Source organism: Perna viridis, chromosome 4, assembly GCF_037379345.1.
Source record: "Perna viridis isolate PV_CMFRI_1.1 ecotype Kerala chromosome 4, ASM3737934v1, whole genome shotgun sequence".
NCBI lineage: Eukaryota > Metazoa > Mollusca > Bivalvia > Mytilida > Mytilidae > Perna > Perna viridis.
Genome location: NC_142448.1, coordinates 32,315,594 through 32,339,531, shown reverse-complemented (window position 1 = coordinate 32,339,531; position 23,938 = coordinate 32,315,594). Strand labels below are relative to the sequence as shown.

At 33.5% G+C, this 23,938-nt stretch overlaps 1 protein-coding gene across 4 annotated transcripts in view; it reads left to right on the top strand.

Annotated features, from left to right (window-relative positions):
- LOC148619782 (uncharacterized) overlaps positions 1-23,938 on the top strand; it is a 94,004-nt gene that overhangs the window by 6,790 nt on the left and 63,276 nt on the right. Inside the window, exons 3-5 of one of the 4 annotated variants that reach the window (XM_088580044.1) lie at positions 3,200-3,291; positions 4,285-4,408; positions 4,904-5,020. The exons of 1 other annotated variant lie outside the window; for it this stretch is intronic. In XM_088580044.1, coding sequence (XP_088436170.1) covers positions 3,200-3,291; positions 4,285-4,408; positions 4,904-5,020 — 333 coding nt within the window. The remainder of the gene's footprint in view (positions 1-3,199; positions 3,292-4,284; positions 4,409-4,903; positions 5,021-23,938) is intronic. 2 more of the 4 variants (XM_088580040.1, XM_088580042.1) reach the window with 2 other exon arrangements.

Here is a 23,938-nt window from a genome sequence, read left to right as displayed (position 1 = left end):
ATCTATATATGTTAGGGTTTGAAAAATTTCCCAACGATGAAAGAGCCGTAAAAATTGCGAAGTAATTGTTTTGTCGTTCTCTCCACGGGAAAAAATGTGTGATATCTATAGCAACACCGCCTGCACAAAGTCCAACGCCCTAGACGACTCGGCCAGCTAGGCTATATAAAAATATAGCTTTCGCTGGGCGGATAATTCCTCCTCGTAGGATTAAACTAGGGCTGTAACTTAGTACATGATGTATGGTAGTACAGGACATCTAGGTGTTGCTATGTAGGATAGAGGATAGAGTATTCTGGTACCAGCAGGAGATTTGTGTTAATTCATATTACAAGTGCTTCAGATTTTGTGTGTATCATAAGTATTATTAATAATATTTCCAATTTCAAATAAAAAGAAACTTTTGGGCCAAATCCAATGAATAATTTATAATAGTCGTTTTGGTGTTTCCATATAAATCTCAAGTAACCCTTAAGAAAAGATCCTATGATTCGCCCATTTGCTCGTTACATAGAAATTAACGGACAAAAGCAGTTTTCCTCATGACACGGGTTGTATCCTTATTGTATGATTTATGATGTACCGTGGTTCTTAACCCCGCATGGGAAAATGAGGTTTGATATTACATACGAAAGAACTTTTTAGTTAAAACTGGTTTGGAGCTGGTGTGTCAGTTAGCGGCTAGTGGTCCTTCGTATGTTCATTTGTGTATCATCAGTTTCTTTATTTTTGTTGTTACAAGGGACTCAGATCTTTTGAACTGATTTTCAAGGTCGAACTTGAAATGGCAACGAAACAAATAGGGAAATACATATAAAAAGTTTAATTTCTCGAACTCCCGATTACTCGAATACAAACAATACCAGTTTTATATATAATAAATTCGATATGCTGTGCACGTGTTTCAATAGGTGACCTCTCATCAGCAGCATTACAATTAAATATTTAAGAAGATCATAATCAAAATATTAGTAGTATACAAGAAGTACTCAAAACCAAAACTGTCGAAAGACGAAGCCAAATCCATCACCGAGAGGTTCTACCACAAGCAATGCAAGGAATGAAGCCTCAAGGTTTTACGTATTTTCAAAATTTGGAATACTGCAAGATATCATTAATAGGCTAGATAAAATATGATATAATTCGGGGTCCGACAAGTCTGACTAATGGGTTGATGAATACCTTCTGGGTCCTCAGGTCCACCAGCAGCGACATCGACCCAGTGGTTCTTAAATACAAAAAATACCAGTTTTATATATTGTAAATATCGATATGCTGTACACATATTTAAAGTAGTAACCTCTCATCAGCAGCATTAACATCAAATATTTAAGATCATAATCAAAATATTAGAACACATTTCAATGGTCCCTTGGAGTCCGATCTACAGAGGTTTGACTGTACATGATACAATGTAAGCAGTTTGAATCCGTTTCTCCCTTCATAAAATAAAAGGGAAAAAATAGTAGACATATGATGAGTTGAAATAGATTCGAAAACACGATTAAAGACAAAGGGTTGTCATAAGATGGTCATAAGATGGGTTGTGCCTCAAGGATTCCTCCTAATCATTAAACATAAACTACTCACAATGTGGCAGAAGTTTAAACATTTGATTTCTATCTTATTGTCTCTTAAACTTGTCGCTATATCTTCTCCTTTGTTCACATTCTTTTATTTAATGTAACTATTGCGATTATTTTTGTTTTGGTTTCGCCATTTGTTTAAAAATATCAATTTGATACTATGTTTCTTGTCACTTCCTGTCACTAATAAGTAACACGAGAAGAAATCGGCACGCCCTTTAGGTTTAGTTTTGAATTTATGTATGTTTTTATGTATTGTCTGTTTTTGAATTATGATGTCTGTATTATGTTGAAACGTGTCTCTTGCCCGAAAGGCAACCCATACTATGTTTAATCCTTTTGTGCTACAAGTTAACTTCTTGATTTTATGTTCACTTCAGTCAACGTTGATCTCCGGAATTTTAATAAGGAAGAATGTCGAATAAGTAAGCGAAGGCAAGGAGAACGACTGAATTATGATGATGACGACCATTTAAATTGGAACCATCTAGCCTTCAAAACGGATGACGAATTACAGAAAACAACAACTTCTTATTGAACATCCCACATATTTCAGTGTTTTGTGTGTAAATTCATTCAAAATGGATCATTAGCCTTACGATATATGTAGGATTTAGCTAAAAAAATTATTGGGCAAACCATCATATTTACTTAGCACTATGTATGTTAATAACGTACCTCGGTATTACTTTAAGTGATGATTTTATGACTCTATATTTGTTGCCAAAACTTCACAAAAGTTCTTATAAACAGAGGCATATTACTGGGTGTGCCAAATGTGTAACTAAACATTGATGAAAGCCCTTTGTACTTAACTTACAGCATTTTAGTAGTAAGGCCTAATCTATCGTGAATCAGACGTTCATTCTAAAACATTCCAAAAACGAACTGGAGTGTCTTTATAGTAACCTATTTTTTTATGATATTATACACATACAAACTTTTGCATTTTCTACATGGTACATCACACTACCACATGGCAAACTGAAGTTACATTGATATTGCTTTGTTATACGGACTTTCCTTTTTTAACTATTTCTTTAAACTATTGCCTAGATTTTATCAGTTCGGTAATTTTGTTATAAATCTTCATAATCACTAAAGAAGTTACCACAATTTGATTCACCGACATGACGCTTCTATCTCACGGATGAGACTAGATATATTTAATTATATTTCAAGTCTTACCAGATTGATAACCCACTGAAATTGACATTTAATAACTACAGTGATGTATTGCGGAACAGGACACGCTTATTCTTCCTGAATACTCATGCAGTGTCATTATTGTTTTTTTAAGGGGGCGGAGGTTTTATTTCTAGTGCTTTAGTATTATTGTAGTTATCTTTTTAAGTTTTTAAAGGTATTGGTATTTTTTTCTCGATCGCAAAATATTTGTCTCGTATCTGTTTCCTGTATCACGTTCAGGTGTTGAACTTGTATTTTTTTTTGTATATGATTGTTTTCTATAATTGACGCTTTGGTATTTTTTCCGATATTGTAAACATCAGATGCCACGTAGGGCTTTACAAAAGGAATGCCTACTATATATGATATACTACTGCATGTTTTTTTATCTGAATAATTCTGATTGACTTTTGTTCAATATGAAGGCTCTAGAAAAAGGTGTGAAGAGAATCGACCTGATAAAATAACACTAGATGACTGTACTAAAGAATGCGACACAAAGTTCATCTATCACAATGTAAGTACAATGTACATTATAACACTAGATGACTGTAGTAAAGTTCTTCTATCACAATGTAACAAATTTTAACCAATACTTATATGATGTTTTACTTGCATAATTTGCTATCGAATAGCACAATAGAAGGATTGTTGCTGCACCAAAAGGTACACTTTTTTAAGGCGTATGCTGATCACGCATTTTATATATTGATAAAAAAAAAATCCTTATTCAATGGGTGTACAATTTTAATATTTTCAAAATACATTTGAAATGAGCCAGGTTTCAGTTTTCAAAGTTTAAAATTCAACAAATTTTACAATGCTGAGTCACCAATGTTAAAAGAATGACTGAAATTAATGTGTGTAATTATTTGGTCAAATATCAAAACCCTTCAAAGGGAAATGCACTGCATATCATACGTCATGCCAGAGCTTGCCGAAACTACGCAGACTTTTTGTATTGCGCTAGAACTCTAACAAATAGGTTTCTGGAACAGGGTTATGTTGCTACAAGATTGAAGTCATCACTACAGAAGTTTTATGGTCGTCATCATGAACTCGTGGATCTTTATGGTGTATCCATCAGCACCATGTAAACTGATTTATTCAACGGGTCATGGTTTTCCTTCCCTCGTTTGTCTACCCCGGACTTGACTTTTTATGAGCAACTCGGCGGGTGTTTTCAGAAACGCAGAGGACGCTTACCCTACCGGTGCACTTGGTCCATGCTCCCAGTTTTTAGTGGAGTCCGAGTTGCTCATTTACTTTTGTTACTTTGTATGTATTATTTTATTTACTTCATGTTTTTTGTTGTGTATGTCTATTTTCCACATCTGCTCTTTGTCCCTGGATTATATTATTTTGATTACCGCTATAACCTTGGTTCCCGTGATTACTCTTTACATCTATACAAGTGATAATTCGCAACATCACTAGAAAAAGAGGCCACTGTGCTATCATTTTATGTCTTTAGTCATATCTTTATGTTTATGTCTTTATGTTTCAATAGCCTAATTCTTGTTTTTGTGAGAACGACGACCCAAAAGAAGATCCTGATTTAACGACTGCAGTGGCTTGTGATGATGATAAAAATGGTCTGTGCATACCTGGGGAATGTATATTGTATGAAAAAGGTAAAACATTACCGTTTGATCAATTATTATATTGTTGTTTTTCCATTAATAGAAATTTTGCTGAAAATAAATGGGAAAAAAACGTTTTAAAAGACTTAATATAACATTATGTATCATGTATACATACTGGGCCAATATTTGCTGTATACATAATAATATGATATAGATTCACCTACAATCATGGCCTTTAGTAACAACCGTAAACGTTAAAAAATATTCATTACATTTTTTTTTTTTTTTTTTGGTTATGTTGCCTTACTGCGCCTTAGTTTAATAATTTCTGTTTGATTTCAAACAAGTTTTAGTTCCAACTTTCAAAAGTGATTGGTAGCGTTTTGATGGGATCCAATATCATGATGTAAACCGGAATATAGATTTGGTGTTTCATTTACAAATCGCGTAACGATTTTTGAATGTACATATTTATTCACCTTGGAAGACAATCAAGTTAAGATTGTTGTACTTATATAGACACGCTACCTTTTTGATATTCAGACATTCCAGAAAGAAGTTTAGTTTGCGGAGCTTATGAATACTTGAAAATTTTGAATTTTTGGAAACTCACAATGGAAGACTGTACAACAAAATTGAATTATATTTGCCAAGAGAAAGGTAACATTTACAATGAGATTACAAACAAAATTTTATTCTTTCAATGCGTTTTATGTATTAAACTGCATTCTATACAAGCATTTATATTTTCAACGTTTTTACACAGTATCATAGTCTGACAACGCACATTAAGTATGATTTTGTTATTGGTACGTTGGCTGAGATAAACCACTCTGCACCCCAATCAACTCCCACTCATCAACCAACATATGATTTGAATGTACAATTATACCTCCACTACACGAATCATTTTGTAAACGAAATATAACTGAAGAATTTTTGTTTTTTGGCCACTTTTTATACCTCGTTGGGCAAAAATACATTTATTTTATTCTTCGAACTTCTTTTACAATACAACGAATATTCACATATATAGTTATCATAGGACAACTAAATGTCACAGCTTTCCGATTGTACCATTTTATAAAAAGGGGAAATTCCGAAATTTCCTTTTTTCTTCCATTTCACCAGAAATGGGCATTTTTTTCAAATACCATACTTCAAACAATCTTTGGTAATGATATATCTTCTTGTTTTAACACATCAATGGAAATGAATTTGAGAACTTCTAAAATTTGGTTTTAAGATAGAAAGATATAAAATTCTGAATTCTGAAATTCCTAAAAATCTCATTTGAATTATGCGTCAATTATTCATCGTAGTTGCTTCTTTGAAACCGTATATGCTATCAAAGCAATAATAACAAACAATAATATGATGTTTGAAACTAAAAATACACAATATTCTGGTAAATGAGTGATGATCGAAATTCTGAAATTTCCCTTTTTAAAAAATTTTGTTGTCTTCGGGATATTTAAGCAGAGAAGTTAAGCATCTTTACTATACAATATGATTGATGGATAAAGATCCTGATAAAATGCCAGAAATTGCGTACAGTTCGTGTATCCTATAAACGACCATTTTCTTTCATACTGGGACAAATTTAAGTTGGTAAGGGTACCATTAAACCTTCCTTTTCATAAAGAATTCATTTTTATCACATTGAAACTGAAGGCTATGCGCCTTATTTGAGCAGGCATGCTGAACCTTTTGGAAAATTCTTTCTCGAAAATGAGTATTTCTTGGTTTTGTTATGTAGACAATCCAATTATCTATCCAATGGTGCATAATGTAGAACGTTTGGGTTTAGCAATTACTTTAAGAGTCGAATTTATGCGCCTTTTTTGGAAAATAAAAAATCCCATTTTCGCCAACTTTGATAAATTCTGTACAAAAATCGCCACACGTTATCAAAAGAACCCCAGAAATATTAATTTTTATAGTACTAAACAAAAAATAACAAATAAACCATATTTTACCATAAGTACTCTAGGGGTTTTGGCATGTAAAAATATGTCAATTTTAGGAACTTTTCGGCTGGGTAGGGCATACATCTTTTATTCTTAAACAAATCCTACCTCAACTTGTTTGGCACTTTTGAAAAGCTGAAACATTGGGCTAAGTAATAATACCAATATATATTAAATTCCCTTTCGCATGATGTCCAAGACAGACGTCGACTCTCGAATAATTGAGTCACGAAAGTCTTGGCTTTTGTCGATCTAGTAGTGTACAAATATAAGCTTAAACTTAAAGAATCCGAAAATATTCTGTGGCGACAAATTGATTCGGTAATGTGAGGTATAAAGATACCTGAAAATGGTGGACCTATGGACTATATAGAAAACTTGGGATCGTCATTAGAATAAAAACAAAAGAAGTGTGAGTGACTGAATAAATGGCTTCATTAAAAATTTTGCATACATGTCGTTGACATCCAGAAGCAATATGAGAAATTCTAAATGTACCTAAAACCATTTGGTCAATATACAGTAAAGCCTGTCTAAACCAATCCCTTTGTTACTTTAAAATTGGTTCGGTTAAGACAGTTGCTCGGTGAAATAAGGTCCGTAATACATATAAACTGATACAGTTGCTTTAAACTTTCAAATGTCATTTAGTTTCTACTGTCAGTAATATGCTTCTATTGTTTAAGTCTTTTGTCACATTCGCAAGTGAAGAATGGAAAGAGCCAAGGCCTCAATAAGCAAGTGATAATCCACTACACTACATTGTTTAATTCACGACCCAAATCAGAAAATACAAAGGACTCATTTTGAATAATCGGAACTTTGTTTGTTGTTATTTAAATGGACATTTGACATCACAAACTTCATATATGACTTTTATAAAGTCTTTTATATAGCATATACGGATAAAATAATCTTATGTGAATAAAACAGAAAAGAAAAACAGATAATCTGAAATGATAATACAATAATAAAATAAAACGAGATTACGTATCATTTTGGAAACAATGATAAATAAAAAGTAAACGGGACTTTTAAACATAACAGAAAAATACTCTAAAATGTTTTTTTTTTTGTTTTTTGTTTTTTTAATAAAAGTTAATAAAAGACTTCATGGTATCATGCACAACAAAATTGTATAGATGAGAATTCGCACTTACTTGTGAGAAGAGGAGACATTCTTTTGGATTACACAATTGAATCGATAAAATATTGGATCGCACCATTTCGTCGACAAACGATTGTATGGGGATCTGGTAATATTTATATAAGAAAGATGACACATATAGTGTTAGCTTTATAAACAGATAGAGGTCATTAAGTTATACATGAAAACAGCTTTTCAACTTTTTTATTTTTAATGAACAAGAACACAAGAATTTTGTCATTTAGTAAGAATATAGATATTTATAAAAAAGAAATCCTAAATAAATGTTTTCATTGGATAATAACAAAACTGATATGACTTTATACATGATCCATTTCATATCTGCTTTATCCATAGATAATGGTATTTTAATTTGCGTAGCTGCAAGAATAAATGGAAATCAGGTGCTGGAACCGTTTACAACTTTCTGCAACAACAACTTTTCTTCATTGTGCCTCCAACAAGACTTTATCAAAGAAGAGGAAGAAATTCCGCAAGATGCATATATCATCAATTCAGGTAATCAGAAAACAACATTACCACCAACAAGTATTGCGTATTGGAGGAAATAGATCAATGTGATTTTCCATCTTTCCTACAAATAGAAAGTTTATGTTTCCTTGGTGAAAAATAACACAAATGCGACAATATTGCACAACAATCAATACTATATTGAAAGTAGCAAAGAGTATATTTCGTATTTGAAGCATAAGGTAAACATAGAAAAAAGACGCACGCAAACAGTGCTATCTTCCTCCGTCTCTCTCCTAAATACGATATTAGAGATCTACCATCTATGTACTGGATTTCAAAATTCCATAGAGATCCATTTCAGCAACGTTTAATAGCTGGATCTGGAAAATCCTGCACCAAACCTCTTTCAAAACTTCTAATTTCAATACGCATATATAGCTGTCAAAGAGGGTATCCAGTCTCTCCACGAGGTATGTTACTCCCTTGGGGTATGTTGGTCCTTAAAAATTCAAAACATCTTCTGGAAACTCTCAATTCAAGATTTCCCAGTTTTAATTGGAGTCCGAGTTGCTCATTTGCTCTTGTTACTTTGTATGTATGATTTTAGTTACTTGGTGTTCTTTGTTGTGTATGTCTGGCATAACGTCTGAGTTATGATATGAACACTCCATACGCAGGTGCCGAAGGGATGTTGCCACAGATGAAAGGAAATTTGACAATCCTGAATAAAAAGTCATCGTTTGTCGTAAAGTTTGGTCAATAGTTTTCCTTTACCATCGATTTCTAAGTGTAGGTCAAGATATGAGGCTGATTTCACAGTGTCTGTAGTATCCTTTATCTCAAGTTCTTTTTGGTAGATGCGATGTATCAAATCCCTCAAATTAGGATTGTTTAAAGATAATACGTCTTTTATATTGCGGAAACTGAGATTGAAGTATTTAGCCAAACGATATTTTTTTTCTTTCTGATCAGATCAGCTATAAAGTCAGACTCATAAGAGTGAAGGAATAGGTCAGCAAGTAAAGGAGCACAATTTGTTCCCATTGGAATGCCGACCGTTTGTTGAAGAACACGTCCACCACACTGGACAAATATGTTGTCGATTAAAAATTTCAGCATTTCGTAAACATCTTCCTCCGTATATTTGGAAGATGATTTGGAATGATTTCTTACAAAATATGAGGAATCTCTACCAAGAACTATATATTTGTTTCTAGGTGTACCATCTTTGTTGAAAAAAAAAACAACGATGTATAATGTTTTTAAGTCAGGATTTTAACTGAGTATGAGGAATAGAAGTATATACTGTTGAAAAATAACACAGATAATAGTCTTGAACTGATTGTCTCCAAAAGATCTTACGAATTTTTCAGGATCCACATTGAATTAATACCAATACGGGAGTAGCAAGTGTTGTGGTAAGACTGTAGACCCTCTTTGACAGTTTTGAGTATAGAAGTTAATAGTTTTGAAAGAGGTTTGGTGGTACATATTGAAGATCCAGCTATGAAACGTTGTTTGTATGGATTTTTGTGGAGTTTAGGAATCCAGTACATATTACGCAGAGATTCGTATTCGATAATGGTTAAATCTCCCGTAACGACCTGACATGATGGACCATATTTGATTGGAGAGGTTTTGCAAGAACAGTCAGGTGGTTTAGGCTTGAAGTCCTCAATCTCGAGGTTCTGCAATAGCTTTTTATAATTGAAAATTTTGGATGCAATGGGTGAAGTATAGGATTATGAAATAATTGGTATTGATTTGTCTTTGAAATATGGAGGAATTTTGTTGGTAACGTTTTTGTAATGGAGGATCTTAGCCAAATTAATTGCATCTATACCTTTGTTGACAAACGGTAGTGGAAGAAATGATCGTTTTTCTTCATCTTTACTTTTCACACAAACTGGTGTAAAGAGTCTGTGGAAACCAATATCCAAAATGAATTAAAAGTATATCCTTTATCCTAGTTATAAGCATAATTTTATCCCCTAATGAAAAGATCAATTCATTGATGGGTCTATTTGGCAATTTAAGGGTCATTAATTTTACTTTTAGAAAAATTTTTTATGAAAATTCCACTATGATCATGTCCTATATTTTTCGATTGTTCTATTGGCAACTACAATCAATTGAAATTACTGCATTGTGTATGTAACGTATTGAATTTTATGCATATTCTTCAAAGTTGAGTGTGGAGAAGCTTTAAAACAATATCTGTGTAGATAATTGAACATTGTATGTATTCGCTATCAGGCGAAGAGTGAAGAAGTAAAGGTCTTTTATGACCAACCACTGCACATTCACATGTATTAAGGCAAGTTTAATGACGGAGAGTAGATTGTTAGGAGTAGTCAAGGAAACCAAGGCGGAAATCAAAAGAAAGTAATCCAGAGACAAAGACCAAGCATGGAAAACAGAAATACACAACGAAGAACATTAAGTAACTAAAATAATACATACAAAGTAACAAAAGCAAATGAGCAAGTCGGACTCAACTAAAAACTGGGAGCATAGACCAGGTGCACCAGTAGGATAAGTATCCTCTGCTTTTCTAGAAACACCCGCCGTGTACATAGGACTAAGGAATTTGTTTTTTTTAAAGTGAAATGCAGACATGTAGACATTTGGTAGCTCTTGCGTGTTTTGATTTTTAGCACAAGTCTTTCATCATACGAAAGTTAATTAAATTGGGATATTGGAGGCATTGTTGTGTCAAAGTTGTAATAATGAATGGCAGTTAAGCTTCATTGCCAGCATCTACGTTGACAAAGAAATACAACAATAAGCTTTAAGTTTGATTTATTTTACTTGACGTAACAGGTTTTTTTTTATGAAATGGTAAAAAAGGGAACCAAGACTCCAGCAGAAATCAAAAGAGTGCAGTCCAGGGATCGATATTAGACAGGGAAAACAGACACAAAAAAAGAAATATGAAATAACCAACATACTTTGTTGGAAACAAAAAGAGGAAAAGAAAACTATGACACGGTGAACAAATCGGTTCTCACAGTGAAGATGGATGACAACAACAAATCACGAATTACAATGGTCTTGGTTTTGCCAATTACTAAAATGTTGTCAAACATTCCAGATTAAGTTTTGCTTTCATAAACTTAACAAGTCAGTAAGTTTTGGAACGCAATTCTCGAACGTCGATCATTTAAACTGTTAGAGACAGGCATTGATATAAATGACGCCAAAAACGTATCTGTGTAATCCAGCAACTGGTAAAATCATGCTGCTGTCAACATTTAAAGAATAATGTAGTCCATTTCTCAACGTCTTTGATAAATAATCATTTCTGTCTTCACTGACTTCTCTATTTGTTTCTAAACAAATAATTGTTAAGGTAATATATTATTGCTGAATTTCAAACCTACCTACTGAAATTAAGTCTCGACGTCCATTAATGTTTATAAACGTTTTATTTTAGTTTGGTGGATTCCACTTGTAGCTTCTGTGTGTTTTTTCATCATAGTTGTGGTGGTTTTGTACTTGAAGTTGAGGAGAAGAAGGTTTATTTTTACAGTTTAATTCATAATACCTTGTGAAACTTTCTATTTGGGCAAGTACTATGTTCGGGAAAAGCAAACTAGAAAGGATACTCTGAATTATTTCAGCTTGGATTAAAGATCTTTGTTAAATAAGAACGCATCAAGATAGAGATAATATGTATCACCTCATTTCGTTCTTGGTCGTGTTGATTCGAGTTCTTTTAAACATGTTTGAGATGTCAATACAAATAGGCAATCAACACATTATTTTTTGGGGGTATTGTTTATTATCCTATATTTATATTCAATGCATTAAAAACTGCTTTAAATGATTTAATTAGAGACAAACTTTGTTTTAAGGATTCTAATTTCTTCACAACCACGGATATATGAAACCGCTATCCCGTCCCTAGAAAGTCATATATACGACAGTTAAAGAGAGTTATAATTATCTATGGTAGGTGTATTATTATATAGCTTCCATCTCAGAATGGTGGGAGCCATTTTACCATTGTATTACACGTATGCCTATTGTAGTTCATACCCCATATATTGGGATACCGTTTTAAGGACGACTGTTTTTGTGATGTCATGTAAAAGTACATTTAGGAAAAAGTATTTTTGACTTGATATTGATTAACTGATTATGGTTAAACGTCCTTAAGCACATATTACATGCAATTAAGGACGAGGACGATTAAATAACCGATAGGTCCCTGAAACGTTGAGTCGGGCCTTTTTGCGCTAGTTCACAGAATCAGCAGATCGAATGTACCATCTCATCTATCTCGGACGCCAAGCCAACCAGTCGTCACTTAATATCCTACCTCGTGCTTTGTGGAGAAGCAGTGATCAACAGTTTGATTTGACTTAGCCGGGATTCAAACACCCAAATTTGCACTTCTTTTAAGACCATCAAGACGTTTGTTTTTACTTTGGGCGAGTCAACTTTAACTATGATATGAAATAACACACACAAAATAGTTAATAAAAAACATCTTGTTTTTATACATGAATTTCTGTCAAACACAAAATATATGCTAAATATTATGGCATTGTTTATTTTACTTATCTTACAGGTTAAAATTGGTTAAAAAAGCAACAAAATTCGTTTCACCGATATCACCGATATGTTTAACTCAATCAAGTGAAATGTTCATTATTTTATTTTTTACTGTTATATGCTATGGTGTAATTTTTTGTTAGTTTCAATTAAAGTAAGTTATTAATATTTGTTTTTTAGAATAGAAAACCGTGTCATGACAGCAGATTTTGAGACTACTGATTAACGAAGATGTAGTTTAAAATGAAAATGATAATATTCTACCGACATATAATACTGATTTTTTTTCTCAAATTGTTTTGTAAGGTTACTAAATTGTTGTTAACCCACCATTTCGTTTGAAATGCCTGTACTAAATCAGGACCATTGCGGTACCAGCTTCTCCGGTGGTGAAATGTCTATTTTGGCAGTTTTAATTGTAGACTTGACCTGATTATGAATCGGATAAGTGTTCGGTAATTTTGTTGCTACCCTTATTGACAGCGTTCATTCCTTGACTGAAAGTGTGCGTTGTCAAACCAGATAAAGGACAAAAACATAACATGTCAATTGTACATTTGAATGTATCAACATTACGCCAGCGCCTGAATATTGAGTTTTGTTATCAGAATTGATTTCATGCTTTGCCAGATCTCAGAGAAGCTACACGGATTTTTTATGCCATGCGTAACGTCTTCCAAATTAGCTATGATGTCAAACTAGCGTTGCAGCAGGATCAAAATATTTAAAAACTTTCACAGTCGGCATCATGTACTCATTGATCGTTATTGTTCGGCCATTGTGATAAGAGAAATGCTGTAGCATATGAACAAATATGTGGGAGTTTTCAGAAAACCCGCCGGTGTAATATAACATTCTTCATTTTAAAAAATGAATTTGAAATACACGGAATAGTGGTATAAATTCAAAAACCACAGTAGTTCAGTAGAATGTTTCTTTGGTAAAATATTTTGAGAAAAAATGAATCCTTTTAAAAATTATATTTACTATTGTAAATATATAGCTCATTTACACGTTAGACATCGTACAAACATGTAAAATATAGCTGATTTTGTTACAAAATGGAAATCTTTACAATTTAATGTAGTTCAATAATTTTTGGTTTAAAAGTTACACAACTAATGCCATAATTATATTTCTTTACTTAAATTATCAAGTTTACACCTTTATAACTCACAAAAGATATCACACTCACTACATGAAACATTAATAAATCTTCTTTGCAACATTAATTTCTGAAAGATTCGTTATCATTATATAGTAATAAATACTTTTATACTAATTTCAATACAATCAAAACAAACAAACAAAGAAATAAAAACACAAAATAAAAAACCTTGTTTTTTTTTAGCTCGGAACGTATATAATTATTTTCGGAAAAAAGGGAAACGTTCCGAATATGACTACAACAATGATTCCTGTTTTCAAGTGTCAGTAATAAAAAAAAATGTTGACTAACCGAATAACCTAAAATTCAAGTAGGTTCAAATCTTAGTTACATATGTGATGGGGTAATAATCAACAACTCATGTTACGAACCAAATAAATGCACTACAGTTGAAAGCACAAAACCTCTTTACAATAAATGTACGACTTTTGATTAACTACATCATCTCTGCAACGTTTACAAATAGTTTTTGGATATGAAAAACCTAAACTTCAAGTAGGGTCATATCTCAGTTATATATGTGGTGGGGCAATAATCAACAATTTATGTTACGAACCAAATAAATGCACTACAATTGAAAACACAAAATTTCTTTATAGTGAATGTACTACTTTTGATTAACTACATCATCTCTGCAACGTTTACAAATAATTTTTGGATATGAATGAACGGAAATGTGATGGAAAATAAGGAAAACTGTATGTGATTTTTTTTCGAACTTATAATACACTCATAAACAATTTTGAATTCTCTACAATGATTTCTTAATATATCTCTATATCAGCATCATGAAAACTGATTTATTCAACGGGTCATAGTTTACCTCTCCTCGTTTGTCTACCCTGGACTTGACTTTTTATGAGCAACTCGGCAGGTGTTTCTAGAAAAGCAGAGGACGCTTAACCTACCGGTGCACCTGGTCCATGCTCCCAGTTTTAGTAGAGTCCGAGTTGCTCATTTACTTTTGTTACTTTGTATGTATGGTTTTAGTTACTTTATGTTCTTTGTTGTGTGTGTCTGTTTTCCATGTCTGGTCTTTGTCCCTGGATTATATTCTTTTGATTACCGCTATAACCTTGGTTCCCTTGATTACTCTTTCTATACCATTTGCAATATCCAACCAGACATCTTTGTTATGCCATAAGTTTGCTCGAACTTTGAAAGGGTGAATCATCTGTTTTAGCCCTAGGCATACTTAAACATTAAACACTTGGTTTGTTCCAGATTTTTTTCGAACTTATAATGCACTCATAAACAATTTTGAATTCTCTACAATGATTTCTGAATATATCTCTATCTTGAGAAAATACTGGGATTTCCCATGATATTTATAAACCCTTCACTTTCGTTGACTAGTGATGCACTGCAAGTCTGCTATCCTAATATTCCATTCCGGAAATTATGAGATGTCACATGTAATATCATACTGATACATAGTTTATTGTAAGTAAAAGTTAAGGTATAAACATTGGAAGTCATTGCATATTGTGAAATTAGCATTGAAGCCTATGGAAAGTGGTCTCTAGCCTTAATAACAAGAACTTCATTGTCAGATGTTTTAGAATATTCCATGCAAGTTGTGCGAAGACAAAGGAGTGAAAACGCTTTTTAAGAAAAACGGCCCTGCAAAATCCTGAATTTTACGACCTTACCAATAGAAAAGATAACTCAATAATTATGAACACAATATATCATAGTCTTCAAATATGCCAAGAAGTCATATTGTCTGACCGTTAAAAACGGTTATTATATTGCCCGAATGAACGTCGGTAACGGAAAAGTGCGCATTTTAGATTAAAAAAGGTTTTATTTTATTAAAATTCAATGTGGTAGCATGCAAGGACCATAATTTAATTTTGTGAATTTATTTTTAAATGTATTTGTCTTCGAAAATAAAACTGTTAAACCGTGGTCGAAAGCTGCGGCCTTATCGTAATTCTAAAAATAAACATCTACATTGTCTGCTGCTGAAATCCGGAAAAAGATGTTCAACTTAATTCACAGACTTGATGATTGAAGATAAAGTGGTGATACAGGTACATATTTGTCAGAACTTTCTTAATCAGTTGTTTTTAATCATCCGAATCATATTTTAGTGTGATGAAGTGCATTTTACATGGTCCGGAATATTGTTGTCAGCGAATTTTGTCTGTAGACCACGATATGCTAGACCCACAATAAAACAATTATTAAAATAATTTTCAATATCTACTGTGTACTTTTACATGTTATGTAAATAAAAATATCAAAGTCGGAAATAAATTTGAGGTTGCAAATGGAAAGAATGAAGACAACACGGAAATCACAGAGAAAAACGTTTTCATAATCAAGGGTAGTATACTATAGATCTATATGAGCGTTCGTATAACTGAAATGATCCTGAAAATTTTCAGTCATAACATAAGAGTATGTTGAAAAAAAAACCAGATACATTTAGCAGACGAACACCCTGCAATCTTATGTCATTCCCGACCGCGTCGATTTATGACTAAGTGTTCGGCTATCTTGAGTTAGAGCTGCCGTGGTCTTGTGGTTACGTGGCCAGTTTATATGCATATTGATGGTTGTATGTTCGAATTTAGCTTGTTTTTGTTTTGTTTATTATTATTATTATTTAATCTTTTGTATGCATGTAAATACGTGTTACTGTATGATTATAAGCCAGACGTAAATGGAAAAACAGGATATATTTAGCAGACGAACACCCTGTAATCTTTTGTCATTCCCGACCGGGTTGATATATGACTATCTTTTACACAAATCGATTACAGAGCTACCGTGGTCTAGTGGTTGCGTTTTCAGATTTTTGTGCAGTTGAATGTTCAAATCTAGTTTTTATTATTTTTTTTTTTTCAGTTTTTTTTTTTTTTATTTTAATTGTTTAATATTTTACATATGCCTGTACAAATATACGTGTTACTGTTTGATTATAAACCAGACTTAAATTGCCCTTGTGTTGATTTAATATATTAATCATACACACCTTTTTCTGCGTTTCGAACAAAGGCTACACATGTAGCAGCTGAAACACTGCGATTTATTTACAATTCTGAATATGATTTTTTAACACATAACGGGCTGTCAAAAGCATTATTATCTTTTTGCCGCATGTAAATATATGCAAATAAGGCCATCGTGATCGAGTGGTTTTGTCGGCGTTAACATGAACATATCATTTAAAGTTCAAATCTCGTTGTGTTATTTATTATTATTTTTTCTTTCTTTCTTTCTTTCTTTCTTTCTTTTTTGTTACTACCATAATTATTCGGTTTTTTACTCGAATAAGAATATCGTTTCTTATATGTCTTAGTTTACGGTTGTAAATGTATTCTTATTTTCATAGGATGCCTGGTTCTGATCCTCGTCACTACCTTGCATATTATGCAACAAACGTACAAAACCATGTGAGAGAAGACCAGTAAACAAAGATTTGTCAAAATTACTGAGAAAATATTTTCTACTAGACAAACCAGAGGGAGTAATTTGTAATAGATGTAGGCATAAGTGCTACAAGATCAAAGACCACACAGCTAAAAAAATATTCCAAGTAACACCAAATCTGTCACATCAGAAAGCAAGGTTGGATAAAGTGATGTCAAATGCTGTTTCAAGTCCACCATCTGTCAGTTTACCAATACAAAATCTCATGCTTAGTGTATTATATGCAGGAAACCAGGTCCAAAATTGATAGTTGTTTCTGCTGATGTCAGGTTTAAAGTGTTCATGATATACAATATTTTGATTCCTAAAGGTTCTCGGTGTTGCCCTTGCCATTTCACGAATGACATCATTGAAGAAGTAAAGAATGTCCAGTCTTTATTTGATCCGTCTTGTGTCAAAAAAAACCACAAATTTCTTGCAATTTCATGATTTTCTTGTAATTTTTTTTTCAGGTTGATGATATACAGATCAGCATCAGAGACTGGTTGCGTTGAGTCTTCGACAGTAACGCTGATTACGACTAGGAGTGGCAATGCTACTTCCCGGACCATAGGGTTTGATGTCCTAGAGGTGCTCTTGTGAATGGACGAACGATAAGTCATTATCACCTGCTGCAGCTATTGACCCCGTAAATTTGATTCCTCTTCACAATGAATAGTTAACTTAGTCAGAAGAGTTATGTTGTATCTTTCAACTGCCCAATTTGATTGTGGTATGTAAGTCTTTGTTCGGGTCAAGTCTATGCCTAGTAAATTACACATCTTCTTGAATATTTCTGATTCAAAATTTGTCCCTTTATCTGTATGGAGCTGTAATGGGGTTCCGAACCTGCTGACAAAATGGTCAACGAGTTTGTTGGTAACGACAATGCTACCCTGTGAAGGATGGGTACAGCTTTTGTTCATTTTGTGAACATGTCCATGATCACCAATATGTGCCTATTCTTTTTGTTTTGTAATGAATAGCGGACCTAATTTGTCCAATTTAACTCTCTTCATGGACTATCCAATTATGTACTGGGCAAGAAGGCTACCACACTGTCGTTCTTTAGTTTGCGTGCAAAACAGCGGTCACATCATCTGCAGTATTCTTGAACAGATTCTTTCGTATTTGGAGAGCTAAAGTTGTCTTTGATTCTTGGTACCTTTTTTCAAACCCTTGTTGACAGATTGGTATGTCATGGTAAAGCTTCTCTTCATCTTGTCTTTCTTTGTTGGAACGATGATCTGTAGTTTTGAGTTTCATTATGCCCATGAGGTCAACAATCCTGCACACTTGGGTGAAATGTTACTCCAAACAGGTCTTATTTCCCCGCTATCTTTTGCAACAAGTAGTGGTGAAATGCACTGGCGGATCGTTTGGTAGTTGTTCTTGAATTATCTGTAATGGTTCCCATCCTACTAAAAGTTGACTGTTCTTGACTTCAGGCTGTTGACTTCTTGTTATAGCTCTCGTTGTACGTACCTTCAGTAAGGGTTTTTAATTGTTATTCTTTGGAAAGCTTCTCGCGCACGACCCTTTCATCTTCTATTCTTTGATCTTCGTTTCTATTTTGACCTCCATCATACAAGGAAAAGGGATTTTCAGTTCCACCAAGGTGTTCGTCAAGGTTGACCGTTTTCTCATAATCTGTATTTGTGCCTTCTTCATTATGTTTTTCATAATTTTTCCATATCATGTAAGAGCTTGACTAAGGGCATCACCATTGCTGTGCTTCTTTTCACTTCTGAGGGACACTGTCATGTTGAAGTTAAAACCTACAGCCTCTTTGGTCCTTGACCAGAAGGATTTCGCAAGTTCTTCAACCAACTTAGTACAGTATTGTCTGTGCTCCAATTCATTTTTTTACCGTAAGGATAATGGTGAAAGGTCTTCAGAGCCATCACAACTGCTAAGAGTTATTTCCTTGTTGTGCAGTATGATTCTTCGAGTTTGTTAAGGGCCTTGCTCATGCATGATATGACTTGCTCTTTTCCGTGAATTTCACGGGATAGAACTGCTCCGAATGCTACAGTAGTGGCATCTGTATTAAGAATGAATATGCTTGTCCATTATGTGGGTATGTGAGTACTGGTGGACTTATCATGGCTTGCTTGAGCCACCCAAAAGCTTTGTTGCATTCATTCGTCCATACTAGCTTCTTTCCTTTTCAGGCGTCCTGTAGAGGTCGTCGAGTTCTGTAAATCTCATTACATGTCTTTTGGAGTACCCACATAGTCCAAGGAAGTTCTTTACCCCTTTTACATTCTTGGGAGTGGACCATTTCTGTTCTGCTGATATGTTGTCTGGGTCAGTCCTATAACCTCGGCAGATACCACATGTCCTAGGAACTTGACAGATTTCTGAATAAGGATACATTTGGATGGTTTAAGCTTTGTGTTGGCTTCTCGGAATCTCGTAAAAACATGCTCAAGTCTGGTAAGTTCTTTATCAACAGTAGGGACCGGGACAATGATGTCATCCATCTAAAGTAGGCATTCAAACCATTGTAAACCTCAAAGGACTTCTTCCATAAAGCGTCCAAATCCTAAAGGACTCGATAACAGTGAATTGATAGAGCGCTTGAATGGTAGAGAAGGATTTTTTTCCTCTGTCTCTTGGATCAAGACCAAGCGGTAGTCTCCTAGAAGTCTTATAGGAGCTGCTGTGCCTATATTGATACGATGCTCTACCCGATCTGTTTTATCTATATTGTCATTGAGAAAACGTTCTGGAATTTGCTGAGAAATTTGCTATTTTTGTTTTTTCTGCGTCAGGGAGGTGTTCTATGCTCCTATCCTATACATCTTCAAGGTTTTCTTGTACTCTCTCAGAAACAGATCTATGCGATGCTGTGTTCTGTATTAGTGGGCTATTACTGGTTAGTCTTGCTTGAAGTATATTTAGCAGATTTTTCTTTGCATAGACTGTTGGCCCATATCTCCTCAAATTTATGTAAAACATTAATTCTCTTTGCAATAAAATATTCAAAAAGGTAGTAATATCCAATTCTTTGCTTTAAACCAATAATATTAGGCAGTTTTTCTTTTAATTTACATTCTAAATACTGGTTTCCAATACATAACAAAATATTTAATATCTGCCTCGGGGCACTGAAAGGAAAGGGATATTTTCATAACAGAATCATAATAGTACTTTCTTAGAAGAATTTGATTGATTGATTGATTGTTGTGGTTTAACGCCCGAGCAGCAATATTTCAGCTATATTCAGGCGATGAACATGAAATGATGATGATATGAAAAAGGTATTGGACACAAGTGCAACAGAGTCGAAAAATTTAGATTGCCACTAGAAAAAGGGAGGGATGGGTAAGATCGGGCAATTTCGCATCCTGTGGCGGAGCGCAAAGGTTCCTACTCCTATCAAATACCACGTGGCATCTTTCCCAACACGGTGCACAACTACGGTTTGCGGTCAGGTTTTCCGTATTGTAGCCTGACAACCCCAGCTCGTAACACATCAGGGGTACCCCATTCCACCACCTGGGGCACACAACTCAGTTGCTCTGCGGGCAGAGTGCCTAGCCCCCGGCTAGGTTTCTGGGCACTGTTTAGTCGCCTTTTACGACAAGCTTAGAAGAATTTGAAAATTATCTAAGACATTCAAGGTGACAAAGCAATCAGAAAACAAATGGTCTATTTTTTCTATGCCCTGATTACAAAATGAACACAAATTTGAATCTTTAAATGTAACTTGTGGAAAACATATTTGTAAGTACTTGAAATCTTGATTTTTACAAATTCTACCTCCAAAAATTGTGAAGCCTCATTTCGCTTAGTATTTTTTCCTATTAATGACCCTAGATTCGCCTCTAAGTACGGCTTGTATGGATACCCTCGTTCCAAGTATTCCTAGATGGGGCATGCCGTAGGAAATTTTTACTTAAAAAAACACGGTTTTTCACAGCATACACATTGACCCCATTTTATGAGATCTTTTTAAGCAATGTGCATATTACTACAAATGATAAAATCTTGTGATTTATAAGCATGTTTATCTTTTGATGGGCTTATCAGGATATAATTTCGCTATAGCGAAGTAGTCTCCCATTTTGATTTCAATTGTTTCAGGTTTTTTTTGTGTGTTCAAGATGTCGTACTTTTTACACTAAAAAGATGGTGATTGTACTAATGTTGCTTTAGCAAAACTTTACATTTTTGCCATGTTACCATTAATTGAATTGGGTGTATATTGATTATGAAAGTGGGAAGATTCTGGATATAATCTCTGAATTTAAATCACACTATGAAGGTTTTTTTTTTTAAATCGGAAACCACCTTTAACCATGTTGCCATTAACAGTTTCTGTTATATAAGTCTCTAAACGTTTTTTTTTTATAAAGAACAATATACAATGGATTCCAAGCTACACAAACTCCCTAGTTTTACAGTGACGCAATCAATAATATCTGAAGAGGAGGGATACCGGGTTTGGGTCTCCCCTTGCCCTCCATTGGATCTACCTATGTTTTAGACAGTATAAACCATTTCACAGGCATATGTGCCAGCATATGCTTAATTATTATTATTATTATTATTATTATTATTATTCTTTAATATTCTCTTGTAAGTACTACATCAAACAATTTGCATTGATTTTTAATGCATACTTAATCAAACTCGCTGTTATATACACGTTTGTAAAGTTTGTGTGATAAGCCTATATCTCTTCATTCATTCATTTTATTGTGTGTCATTATTTACTGTAAAACTTTTTTGAACCAAGTAGGTATTTGAATAGTATATTTAAATACTAAAAAACCTCTGAAATAGTTTATGTCATCCACGACTGCAGAGGTTATTCAATATTTCCTTTCGTTTGTATGAGATTATTATTCTGACAGAGTTTTGAAAATTTATGAATTTTTGGTTCATTTATTTGAAACAATTGAGGAAAATTACTTGTACATACACTACTTTAAATCCGTGAGAAATGTAATAATTTGATATTGCCTTCTTACATGTTTTATAATAATGTTATATTGGTATATACCAATTGTTTGTTTGTCTGTCTAGTCCAAACTTTATAACAACACTTAAACATGATTTTAGATTATAATTTTTGATTAAGTGTTTTTTGTTCACAAAAGTACGTTTCATTCTTTATCATTTTCTTGGTCTGTTATTGAAATTCAATATCTGAAAAAGGGAAGAGGTGTTTATTGTTGCCTAATTTTAGAAGAAAAAAGATGTTTGTGAAGAAAATCCATGGGATTATTAATGCACTAAATTGAGAAGGCAGATATAACTGGTTCAAGCCAATTAACTTCAGAGATTTTCTGTTTAGGCAGGTTTCTAGTTCATTTGGTGTTCGATTTATACATGTTTTACTGCTATATAATTATCCCATATTACGTAGCCTTGTATAATTTGACTAGAAAATCATAATCAATGTCATACAGTCTAAGGTCTGAATCCAAAGACAGGCATGCCCATCCCCCAAAAACAAAATGGGAAAAGAAATCTTACTTGAACAAAATATTGATGTTTCACCCATAAAATGTTATTGCCATGCTTTGCACAGCTATTAGTTCTATCTAAGGCCCCTTCCCTAAAAAATCCCTGAAATTCGGATCTGCCCCTGAGTCTGAAGAGTGCTTTTAGACAAATCAATCCAAAAATTGCCTTACTAATTTCTGATCCATTTCAAATTCCAAAGCATTTTAAGCATGCAATCTTGTATTTCCTTTTGCCAATACGTACTGAAACGTTATCGCGTTTGTCATATAGTTTGGTCAATACTTTTACTATATCATTGACCTCTAAGTGTAGATCAAGATATGAGGCTGACCTCACGATGTCTGTAGTATCATTTATCCCAAGTTGTATTGGGTAGATGCGATGTTTAAAATCCCCGAAACTAAAATTTTTAAAAGATAATACGTCATCTATATATCAAAAACTGAGAATAAAGTATATACCAAAACGTTGTTTCTTCCTTTGGACCAAATCAGCTTTATAGTTAGCCTCATAACAGTCAAGGATTATGTCAGCAAGTAGAGGAGCACAAAGAAGTATAATAATTAATACCTATCTGTAATCGGATACGAGGATGGATAGCGATTTAATAAATGAGGTTATTTCAAAATATTTTCTAAAAATTGGGTTGAATGTTCGTATTATTAACGCTAAAATGTAAGAAGATATAATTGAACCGAAATGATTTATAATATGTTACAATAGGGTCGACTGACGGGGTACTACATACTGGTGGTAAACTCTGAAGTACTGGTCAGTACTGGGTTACAGACGCTATATAACGCTAAACTGTTCTTCGGAGAAAGTGGCTATTTTTGGAACAGCTCTTGCCCAGGGTAAATTGACACTGATTTTATTATAAAAACTCAAAAACATTAATTTCACCAATTATCAAATTTGTATATCAAATCACCACTGACGTCAATGGATCTTTTACATATTGTACCAATACCGAAAGTGGTACATGTATTACTAATAATTCAGAAACAAGTGTACTTTACTTTTATTTTCAGAAAACAAAAGGAATCTCGAAAGTTGAAATAGTGTAAACAAAAGTTGCACATGGAAGTGGATTTAAAATTGAATGAAGTTCACAACCAAATTATATTAACAGAGAAATGACCATCTTCGCCCTAAACAACTATGTAAAAAACACGTATTTAATGTTATCATATCAACATCAATTTAATGTGTGCAATAAGTTGCAAATATGAGGGCCTGATTTGATCAGATATGGTGTGTACATCATTATCTTAATTATGAATGCCTACAATATCAGTTTTACAGTGTAAGTATGTAGTGAACGAGAATACTGTTTGATACTGAGACCAGTTTTCTAG